Source organism: Anser anser (genome assembly GCF_964211835.1).
Source record: "Anser anser genome assembly, chromosome: 13".
NCBI lineage: Eukaryota > Metazoa > Chordata > Aves > Anseriformes > Anatidae > Anser > Anser anser.
In genome coordinates, this window is record NC_139734.1 from 21,324,775 (window position 1) to 21,336,982 (window position 12,208).

At 41.0% G+C, this 12,208-nt stretch overlaps 1 protein-coding gene across 2 annotated transcripts in view; it reads left to right on the forward strand.

Moving 5' to 3' along the window:
• LOC310880617 (uncharacterized protein) overlaps positions 1-12,208 on the forward strand; it is a 65,806-nt gene that overhangs the window by 19,705 nt on the left and 33,893 nt on the right. The window contains exons 6-7 of one of the 2 annotated variants that reach the window (XM_083796742.1): positions 10,311-10,386; positions 12,101-12,190. The exons of the other annotated variant lie outside the window; for it this stretch is intronic. Of the exons in view, the coding sequence (XP_083652868.1) occupies positions 10,311-10,386; positions 12,101-12,155 (131 nt within the window). The 3' untranslated portion in view covers positions 12,156-12,190. The remainder of the gene's footprint in view (positions 1-10,310; positions 10,387-12,100; positions 12,191-12,208) is intronic. 2 annotated transcript variants of the gene reach the window in all.

Sequence of the window (12,208 nt, forward strand, 5' to 3'; positions counted from 1 at the left end):
GCTTAGGAATGATTTTTACCCTTTTTATAAAAACAGCAACTAAAGAAGTATCTGTTAGTTACTGTGACATTTGCTATAAACCTAGCTGTACACAACATTTCTGTTATGTTCTTTCTGGCTATTAAAGGCTCATTAAAAAAATTAAAGTCTCCACAACTTACAATATTTTCCATTGAAATAGCATGTTAACACATTTCTTTAATCAGTGTGTAACTGTCAAGGGAAAGAACAATTCATCTAGTATATGCATACATTAGAAAAAAATTATCAGATTTAATTTTATTTGTTTTATATTCAGGTCTTTTTTGAAGGAATTCCTGCAGGGAAATGGTTAATCTATTTTTAACTAAAGCTTACTTTTGTAATCTATCCAGTGCTTAGAGTTCTGTCATTGATCTATGATTTATGTGATTTAAACCACCTCTTGGCTGTAACATTGGTTTCTATCCAAGATGCTGAGCTGAATACTAATTACAAGATCAAATTTATGCTGTTGGGCTAAGCAGCTGAAGGAGCTTTCCATGCAGGACTCCCTTAAACCATGCCACCATTGAGCATTAGTGAAATATTTGGTGGGGGGGAAGGGAAAAATACTGGAAAAGAGAAAAATATTGCAGGAAAACTGAAGTGTCCTCTGAAAGCTTTATTTTTAGTTCTGTTGAATGACTGTACAGAGCTATATGCAGATATTCAGTGTGTGTAAGTCTGTGAATATGCACATGGTTAGGTATTTCCAACAGAATCTGACTAATTCACCCTAATGAGTGGGAAACCCATTGAGAAAAGCCAAATGGCATGAGTAAGCAAACAAATAAATAAGATTGAAGATATTTTATTTCAAAACATACTTTATGCCTTTATTTTGACAAGTATCATGTTGTCAGAATGATTTATGGTATTTCATAGCGTATCAGTAAATGCACTGTAGTATGTTTTCTTACAGTAAGAAGGTCTCGGTAACAATAGCTTTGCTTTACCTCTCCTTAAAACATCTTTGCTGAGAAAAAAGCCAAGAACACCAATTTTGTAGAAAATACAGGTCTTAGGTTTTTCTTCTGTAAGGAGTAACACTGTTCCGTTTGCCTGCATCACCTTGGCAGAGGAGGTCGCAATGGCAGCGATATTCTGGAGTATAGGCAGTCAAAACATGTTCAAACAGCTCTGAATCCAAAATGCAGTTTGAATAAAAATGAAATTTTCTATAGGAATTCTGTTGATCGTTCAGTTTTGAGACAAAATATGTTCCAGTGACTCATCTGACTTTCATCTGTGTTGGTATAATGTTGATATGTTTCATTTTAATGATGCTGAAATGTTTTAATCTGTTCAGGCTTCCGTTTTGTATTTGTGGTGCTGTTCTCACTTTTACTGTATGCTTTGGTTTATGTTTTGTTACACTTGGATCATTTTAACAGTCACAGACTACAACAACTGCATATTATTAAAATGTAACTTTTTCATAAAATGTCCTCATAACTTCAATTTTACAGGAATCTTTTAAGATTTCATTTCCTTTCTGCACAAAGGGACTTGTCAAAATAAAGGAATTTCTCACAGAACAGAAATTTCCAGATCTTGACTAATTTTATTTTATTTTATTTTACTTCTGAGTGGTGAATTGCTGTGCCCTCAGGGCTTTGGAGATGCAGTCTTGGCCAAGAGACTAATGTATAGGATGCAGGTGATGTAGGGAGAACGATTAGGATACACTTTTGTTTTCCCTGTGACATCTGTGTTGCCCTGGGTGAGGGTTGTTTCGAGATCCCCTTTCTCCCCTCCATGAGGCTGCAGCGGCCCCCCCTGCTGCTGAGCCAGGATTTTTTTTATTTATGCTATGGTGTTTTAAAGAAATTCGCAGTCTGCCTACATATGAAATGATTGTCTTGAACCTTGTTCAACTGGATGTGCGCGCTTGCATGCCTCCACTCTTGCAAAGGTTACAGCATTGTGCCTGGAGTCAGCAGGCCATCGTGCTTGGTCTGTAGGAGGCCCTTTAGTGTGGAATTAGTTCCCTTTTATCCTCATTCTTGCTCACTTTAAAAACAAAAACCAAAACAAATAAAAAAACAGAAACAGAAATAAAACAAACAGAAAACCTTGAAAAAGTTTCTTCCAAGGGCATTTTTAGACTAACACTCTCTTGTTGCCTATCTGTTGCTTACCGTCTCCTTCATTTCTTGTTTCTCTCAGTGCGGAGAAGCTCTTATTCCAGTTAGACTTCTTGGCTTTTAAAAATTATATTTGCTTATATTCCACCTGATATCATACTTGCTTTTCTCTGTGCATTGTTATGAATATTTTTCAATATGAATAATACGCGTTGCATAAGTTTGGTCAAAGGTGAATATATGGTGTATGTCATGGAAGTAAGATGTGCTTGGAAACAGTTTTATTAAGAGGAGCCACAGTTCATGATTACATTCCTGTACATTGCTCTCCTGTGATGCAGTCCTTACCCACCCCATCTGTAGGTGCGCTAGGTTACATATCCGAATGCTGCCAGCAGTGGCAACGGATTGCCTTACAGTCTTACAGCTGCAAAATGGAGGCTATTAAAAAAAATCAGGATGAGCCCAGGCTCCTCAAAGAAGCTGAACGTTGTGGCTGTAATTGTGATCGGGTCATTCTGCGAGCTCACTGTAGCCGCAGTATGTGACACACATTCCCTTACTGTTTATGCAGGGAAATAATTTGCACTATCAGTGGTGGTGTTGTTCGAGTGAGAGTAGGTAAAACAACACAAGTGAAGATGGGTCTTCAGTTAATTGCTGTCATGGTCTGAGGGACTTCAAAGGAATTATTTTACTGAAAGCCTCATTAAATGGGTTGGATATTTTAGTACGCTGGGCACCATCACAGCAGTTCTTTATGGCTGGCTCCTGCGCAGCCTCCCCCGTCCCTCCAAGCATGCAGGTTCCCACCCGTGTCCCAGGCCCACGGTGTGCCCTGACAGTCACAGCCTCCAACACTGAATCCACACAGCGAGTCTGAGTCCTTGGCTGTCTGTCACGAACATCTCCGTGGCCCTGGGGTACTGCAAGTCAGTGGGTGCTCCAAATGGACGTGTTCGAACAGGAGAGCAGCCACCGGGACGCGGCAGGGACAGCCAGGGCTGCCCTGCAGGACATCCCCCACCGTGGCGTCCCCCCCATCGGTGTGTGCCTGGGGATGGGGAGACAAGCTGGGGGACAGCCCGTGTGTTCATTTGTAGCTTGAACAGTGCAGGTCTCTGACATTTGGGAGTGGTGATGGAGAGGGAGAAGGAGGTCTGGGAGAGCAACGTGGTGTTTCATGTCGTGCTTTGACCTTGCCCGTAGCCACCATGTAAGCTGGAGATGTGGGGTCAGGGTTGTGTTAGTCCATCCCTCTGGAGCAAAAGCTGGCAGGACCGATGCTATGGTTGTGCCTGCCCTCGGGACCTCTGTGCTGTACAGGCAGGGGTCTGGGTGTGAGCCGGGCCTTTCCTCCCTTCACCAGGGCTCAGCCTGCATTACACTGTGCCTTACTGCACTTCTACAGAGCAGAAAGTCAGTGAAGTGGAAAGAGGTGCCGTATGTTATCTAATAAAATAACATTCTAGAGGTAACAGACAATATTTTGAATATACGTGTAGTAAATGTTTTCTCTCCTTTCTCTTATTTGCAGTAGAACTGTTAAATTAATGACCGCTGCTTTGACAATAAGGTGGGGAGATTTCCACTGAAGTTACGAAAATTAATATCATGTAGATTTAACATATACATATGTGCTTGCATATACTTAAAATGTGATTCCTGTATGCCATTAAAGCTGATTCTTTGTATACCTTCATGTATACAAACATAGCAATTGTATACAACATAATTTATGGGAAGGGAGGGCATTTTGGAAAGCTGTTGCGGATAGTGCTTAATTAGTGCTGCCTGTCTTGATGATGTGAAGAGGTCGTAATGCACCCTCAGGGGAGCCCTGCTATCGCCTTGATAAAGTCACTTCTCCCAGGTTGAGAAGAGGAATACGTCTGCAGCCATTTTGGGGATTCCTGTGCAGTTTCTAGCTGTGCTGCATACATGCACACGTGCTGGGGTGTGGTTGCTGACTGCTGTCAGAAAGCCTTTGGCTGGTGTCAAATGTCCCATGGCTTCATCCTTCCTCTAAAATTTTTGCCTGTTCCTCTCACAAACCTCATGTACACCAGCTCTAATGTGACCTTTGAGACTTTAACTCCCTGCCTGTTCCCGTAGTATATCAGTTTGTCTGCACAAAGCTATCAAGTCCGTGGTGACAGTTACTTAAAGCTTTGTCGAGGTGCCACATCACCCTCAAAACTCTGAAATTTTCTCTGCCTGGCTTCAGGAGAAGTTTTGGAATGGAATTCCTGTGAATATCATATTTTCCATTCAACCAACAACCCTACAGATTAGGCTTGGATGGTGTGCTGGTGAGTGAATTTAATTTAATGCAGCACTTTCTGTAACCGCCAATTCTGTCGTCTCTTCCTAAAATTTTATGATATTAACAAAGGGAAAAAATTGTGATTTTTTAGGAAAGGGAGCAAAATCCCACACTGCATGGTGATAATATGCTGGCCACCCGTTTTCTCTCCTCCTCTCTTGTGACAAGAGAAGTTCAGATTTTCATAATATTTCTCTATCCTTGCTTAAGAAGGGCTGCTTACTAATCCCACAGATGTAAAATTGTTTGAAGAGTAAAAGGATTGAAGTCAACCCAAGCTACTGAACATCCAAAAGGAGAAAGACCTACCATACAAATCAATTGTTTGCCCTTGGGAATGCAGTTATCAACAACGACAACAAAAAGATGTTTCTCCTTGAGTTTAAACACTAATCTTAGTGAATAGAAACAACAGAGAAATACAAGTTACAGACAGCAATGCAGGACATGGGATGTCCTTCTTATGGAAGAACCAGCACCAGCAGGCCTAAGGCACTGCTTGGTTTTCAGGGAAAATGTATCCAAGTTAGGATATAATACATAAATAAGCACAGAGCACTGTAATTTTTGCAATTTCTATTAATTTCTGCAAAATTAATAGAACCTAGGGCGAGTTATTTGATAAAACTGAGGAGACAAAGTGTGTGTAACTATCCACAGAGTTGCTGACATGATGAATGATGATGGATCTAAACTCATCTGAAGTTCTTTAGGAATAATAGCAGCATAAAGTAATTTCTATAGGGTGCTTAAATGTGCTGGAAACATAACAGTATATTGAAGGTTGTGCATTATGCTAAGAGTGACAAGTATTTATGATTGGAAGGTCTCTGTGTTGGTTTTATCACTTTTTGTATAACTTTTCTTGGTTCTTTAATCTTTTCACTTAAAGACCTATCCAGAGATAAAAAAAAAAAAAAAAAAAAGGCTAGTTCATGTAATTGTATTGCAGAGATAGTAAATACCCTCTTACCTCAAAAAAATCAGCGGCCCGATACTACACAGGTGTTTTTCTTCTGGAGTATTGAGTGCCCTCATTCAAGAACAGCTGGTGAGAGAGGTGCCTGGTGCTAGTGTAAGCACGGCCCAGCAAGGCAGCTGGGTGCGTGTGCTGCTGCTCACTGCCTTCCCATCAATGAGAAAAAAATTCCTAGCATCCCATACCTGTTGCATGTAGCGAGTTTTATGTTAATGCAATTGCAGATGTAGTTGAAGAAATTTAAATAAGTGTTTTTTTTAATTTACAGTCACACTTGTGGTTAAAAGTGGCAGCTGAAAAAAAAATATGGCTGTAACTATATTGAGTTGTCAGAGTACTGGAAATCTACAAAACTGTAAGGGGGCTGAGGTGGAATTTTAAAAGAGGTGCCCATTCTGATAAACTTCTTGCCTTCCAGCTGTCTTTGTGTCTCTGGGATATTGTAGGTCCTGCTCAAAAGCAGGAGAATGGAAAATCGCGGTCAGTCTGTTTTGCCAGTCCTGGCTGTTTCTATTTATGGCCTTAACAGAACATATCTGCGATTTTCATTATTATTATTATTTTTAAATATGTGACAAATACAGTCTATGTTTCTCTTGAGTATGATGAAAGAGGAGAAACTTTTGTGTGATACATAGACCAATTTGCAAGACCTTAATGTTCTTGGTTTTCCCTAACCCTTTCTAACCTACCGCAGCAATCTGTACTTTGACTGCTAGGTCATGCCAGTCCTCCTAGGTCTACAAGAGCCTTTGAGACAGAGCTAATTTTTTCAGTACTGACTATAGAAGCTTGTGATTGTAGATCTGAATGTCCCTTTTTCAACTCTGCTACCAGTGACCCACTGCATAGTAAGTGTCTCGCATTATAAAGTGGTTATTCACAACGGGGTTTGACCAATGCTATCTGGAGGGTGGGAGATGCTTTCCTGGCAATGGGATGTGAACATCATGGGGCAGATCTTCAGCCAGTATACATCCTGCTTGGTCCTGCAGCTCAATGGACTTCTGTTAATTCATGTGGAAAATGTACGGCCCCAGCAAGATCACAAAGTTCAGTGTTCTTGACTGAGAGCAATACTTCGCAGTCAAGATCAAAAACTTTCTACAATTCCCCTGAATTTTGACTGTTCCACATGTCCTTTACATTGTTATATGCAAAAAGCTATGATATTGTCCACGAAACCTTTGAGGGAAGTTTTGTGTGATCTTTCTTTCTCTTTTATTAGCTTATTGCATTTCCATACGAGTAGGAATACTGAGCCCTGAAAGCACACCTGGACCCTCTGCTCATGCCCTGTATTCATTTTGTACAGAGATTAAACTCCACTGATTCTGGCATGCCCATCATTACCGTAGCAACCATTCAGGACTTTGCTTATTCTTGAAGAGCGTCAATCTTTTATTTTTAATGTAGTCGCACTGAAATCTTGAGGAAACTCTCCTAGCTGATGGATTGCTCTCTAACAGCCATGTTTGCAGGACAGACTGAAGTGCCTGTGCTGTGGGCAAATTTCTCTTGTGTTTTGGTGGTGATGAACTGAAAGTTGGAATTTCCTTGTGCTTGAACAAATCCCATGAGACAGGATTTGCAGCTCTCCTTTAGGTCAGTGCAGTGCAGCCAAGCACCCTCCAGGCGGTGCAGCCTTCCTCTGCTCCCTGCGAATGCAAGCAAGGTATTTGGTAAGATGAATTGTGTGTTGTTGTACGCCTCTTCAGGCAACGATAAATTGGGTAAACATGTATGAAGCTTTTATATCGCACCAAAGGGCCTGTTTTCAGCCAGAGAATAAGCCCTTTGTCTTTCCGTCAAATACATCAGCTGAGGGTCTCCCCTCTTCTGTAATCCTCACTCCCGATTCCACCAGCACTGGCAGTGATGCTGCCGATAGCATCGGTGTTGGCAGGCATGGAGCAGGCTCCCGTGAGGTCCCTGACTTCTGTCTCAACACATGACTTACTTCCCCTTTAATCCAGTCATAAGTACCCAAGCACAGACGTGTTTCAAAGCTTTGCCATTTTTGATTGCTTCCATTATTAGTATATGCAGCTGTACACCTTCCTTATTTAAAATTTATTTTACTTGTTGCATGGATGCCTATAAATGCATTTCAGAGACCTTCCCCTCTTCCCAAGCACACTTATCTTTATCTTTACTGCTGTGGAACATCCTTAGGGGATTTTGTCAATTTGAAATATAATCAATGAAAAAGAAAAGAATCAGTTTCAGGTAGCAAGGTGGCCCTTGAGTGTCCCAGTCATGTTTTGTGTTTATGCACTGATTTTCTCATTAGATTTTTTTTGCACGATTTTCCTCACCTTGTTACTTTATGCAAGTCCATGTGAAAAACAAAATGGAATGGTCAGGACGAAATGTGAAAGCTGGTGGCACACCAAATGCTGCCAGATGCAGAAAGCAAGCAAGGGTACAGAGGTTTAGTATTTCCCTGCTCCTCCATTCCCATCTCTTTGGTTCATAATAACTTATTACTTGAAGAAATACCGGATACAGAAAAGAGCAGAAAAACTTGGCTTTAGGAAGTTGGCTTTTCAGTGTGAGTGAACTTTGCCATTATAAAGCTCTGTCACCATTCATGCAAAGACTAACTTACAAATGGTATCTACGCAGAGTTAAATGTCAAATATGTGTTGTGAGCATGTCACTGTCGTGAGCAGCGTGCATTATAAATAGCTATAAGCCTATTGATTTGTGGGCGGCTGATTATAAAAAATCTGTTTCTCTATTGGACTCTGGAAAACACATCTGAAAAAAGGCTTCTGTTTTCCCAGAGATCAACAACATACATCTGAGCTGGAAAATCTGGCAGGGTTTTTCCTAGAAAAATGGTGGCGATGTCATTGAAAATTAGTTATGTACATATACAGAGTTCTCGCTTCCACTGGGGAGGTCTTGGTGTTGCGTTTTGTTGCATTTCTTCACGGTGAGGGTGACAGAGCACTGGAACAGGATGCCTAGGGAGGTTGTGGAGTCTCCCTCTCTGGAGATATTCAAGGCACGTCTGGACGCCTACCTGGGCAGCCTGCTCTAAGGAGCCTGCTTTGGCAGGGGGGTTGGACCCGATGATCGTTTGAGGTCCCTTCCAACCCCTTTGATTCTGTGATTCTGTGATTTCTTGTCTTCTTGAGGAAAACCAAGTGGCGGCCAATTCCCTTCAACCAAGCAGTGGTGCAGCATTTGTGCATGGAGTTGGGCTGCCCAGATCTCACCCGCAGGTCCCTGCTCTGGGTTGGATCAAGAACCTGAAAATTGGGACCTATTTTCAGCAACAGGCCCATCAAATATAAAGCTCTGTACTTATCTGAGAGCCATTTATGTTATTAGTGACATAAATGAGCCAACAAGTGACACAAAAGCCAACTACAGCTGTAGGCACATAACTACTCCTTTCCCAAACATTACTCCAGAGCATCCATTATGCATAGTGATGTTCTCTAGGTCTTTCTCCTTTACACAAGCAAGAAGCCTTAGCTCCAAGTCAATGTGAACCTTGCTGTCTCTCCTGGCTTACCTTGTATTACATATTTTCTCTTGTTGGTGCTATTTTGACCTTCTCCAGCAGAAGGTGTGATAGCCCTTTTTCAATGGAGTGCTGCGGGTTTAAGGTCTCCTTATTCAACAGATGAGCATCCTGCTCAAGATGCTTCCTTTTCTCTTGGCCTAAACTTAAGGATTATGTTGCTCTCTTGCAGTCACTTCTCTCTGTCAGTGAATACTGCTCCTTGAAAGCAGCAGGCTATACTGTATATTCAAGCTTTGTAGATTCCATTAACATTTTGTTAATGAAATAGTGCTTTGTCAAAGAGTCTTGAAAACTTAAAAGGGTATTTAAGCTTCTTCCATGAGTCAATACCATATAATGTCAACATTGCCACGAAGGGATAATTCAGAGATGTCACACAAAGCATGTGTTATGCCATTTGCAGCGTAGGAAAACAGCTCAGCATTTATGTTGTTTAATCCATCTTCAAAAATCTTTTGTTCTGAAAAAGTTGAAGATCAATCTTGTCGGTATTTACTGACACAAAGCTGATGTAAGTCGCTGTGCTCCTATTGACTTCATCTGAGTTGCAGTGATTTACCCCAGACTCAAATTAAGACCAAATTAGGCACATGAAGAACTTAATATCAAACTTCTGAGGAATATACAGTTGCAAATGAAAATATGGCTAAAAGTAGAGTGAAGTAAACAGTTTGAAATGATCTGGGAAGGTACAGAAACAATTTGTTGATACTTAGAGAAAAGCAACATTATATAAGACTTTGCACTTATGAAATAATGTACTTTTCTGGTTAGAAATAAATATGAAATAGGGAAATAGAGAGAGAGTTCAGACCTGAGCTCTGACAATGAGGTAGGGCACGTCGACTTTGGGGCAAATTTCCAAAATGTGTCTGCTGCAGTATCCTGGGTTTGCATCGCTGTCTCACTGAGTCTGACTGAGGTGCTCATGGAATCCCTCCTTCCCTTTCTCCTTCCTTCCCTCCTTCGTTATTGGAGTAATTCTGTAATCGCACCCACCGTGCAAGGAAGGAGTTTCATCCCACTGAGCATTGCAGTAATGCTGTTTGTTTTACCCTTGTACTTTTTATTCCTTTTCCAGTAAAGCTCTATATAATGTAGTTGAATGTAACGAAGGTACCCTCAGCTTTCTTTGAAGAAAATAAACTGCCTTACTTCATATTTGGCTGAATATGAAGCACTTTCCCATGATTATTCCTTAGCTGTGTTAAATCTTTTTCTGTTTCAGACTTTCCAGATATATGGGGTCACTTCTGCAACACGCAGAATGATGTAAAGTTCTTTAAAAATAATTCATGCATCTCGGTGGCGAAGGTTTGTGTTTCATTCACATTCAGGATTTTTCTTTCAACCCAGGCATTGTACAGACAGGCAGCAGTGCAGACCTGCTGGAGGAGCTCAGCAGGAGGAGAGCCCGCGCTGCACCAGCAACGTGAGTGAGCAGGGGCAATATCCTCGTGCTGTATTACTGCTGGCAGGTCAGGTATGCCGAGGTAGCTTGCAGGATCTTTCTGAGTAAGGGATACTTTCTGGCTTGATTGCACACAGCAGGAAGAAAAATAGTATGAGGCTCCTCATGTGTACTTTTACGCTGTTTCACAGCCTGGGAAACATATGGAGCATAAAACAATTGCTCTTTCTGTGAAGAGCTATGGAGGGCTTGCAGCCTCATTGCTCCAGGTGAGGTCACTGCAAGAACAACAAAAATGAGAATAAAATATGGGAAAAAAAACACACAACGAAAATACAGGCTTTAAAACATTCTGAAAGCACGTTGCGCATATAGTGTGTGTGCTGGCAGCCTTAAAGTATGAAAGGGTCTCAGTATGCTCAGCTCTTCTCAAGGTCTGCCTCACAGCAGCCATACACGATGACAGTGTGTGCAGTACGTACATAATCTTACAATTACATCAAGTTTTTGAAATTATCTCCCAGATCCCAGCATACTTGATCGGATACATTAAAAAGTAATGCACTTGCAGTGCTAAGTAGGAATGAAAATTTAAAAAACCACAAATGTTACCTAAGAGTGGAATCAGACATAAAGTTTACGATCCATTTTGGCCTGCTGTTATAGACAGAACTTGGAGTAAGCCACTGAATCTGGAATACTGCAGTCAGCACTGCAGTAAAATGAAGCATGTGGAAATGGAGGTAATGCTTAAGATGAGTTAGAAAAAAATAAATAAAATAACCCACCAAATATATACTTTGAATAAAAATAAGAAATTATATGGGGAGTGATGCAACTGTATATGCGAAATGCTACTCAAAGACTGTCCCAAAGGCTTTACAGATTTTAATAAGACAACTGCAATATAAATACAAGGAGTCTAAGAAAGGAGGGTGGAGGCTGCAGTGGAGGATGCTGCGTATTTTAACCTAGTATTTTTTAAAAAAAGAAAAGAAGTTCTTGAAGACCTTAGATACTGACGAACTGTTACAGATGGTGGAAACAGAGATGGGGTATGTATCTGCAGTAGTAAACATTTGAAGGATGGGGAGGTGGCTAGTGCCAGATGGGTGATGGCAGTGGGAGCAGGGATAGAGCCCTCTAACTTGGGACAGTGTGGGATTAAATGCCCTAGATGCAACTGGCATCTCTCAGTAGCAAATATGAGTCTTGCAGATGCAGAGCTACTTACATCTTACCAAAAAGCTGGTGTTACGAAGATTTAATCTAAATTGTTTTAAAAAAGAAGTCAAGTGTTTGGTGCAAAGCCTCCATAGATAATCTACAGGACTATTATACTTCTGCTTCACTTAAAAATCCACTTCTGATTTCCTTAACATCATCAGTGACGTTAAACATCTGTTGATCTGTTTGAGCATGAACCCTGCATCTCTCCTTGTCTCAGTTCTCCATGTGTAAAATGAGAACTGTACTTCTATACTTTTCTATGTTTCCTGTGAACTCTGAGAAAAGCAGCTCTGTATTACTCTGTGTTTAGGCAGCACCCATCCTTGCAGACCTCTTATTTTATCCAGGGGTTTCTAGGTCTGACCACACAAAACAGGTAATTGCTCTCATTTATGAAATGAGTGGAATATTTCCTCTACATGGCATTAGGGTAGTTAAAAGAAGCCAGTATTTGTTACCACTCTCATATGTTAAACAAGAGCTTATTCTCATTTCCTTGTTTCAGGTGGTCTGAACAGAGGTCTGTGGTGGTCCAGCTCATTGGAAACTTTCATGCGTAAATCAGGAGGATGCTATAGTTGGAGCTAATCTGCGAGTAAGTTTTCTGGAGGCC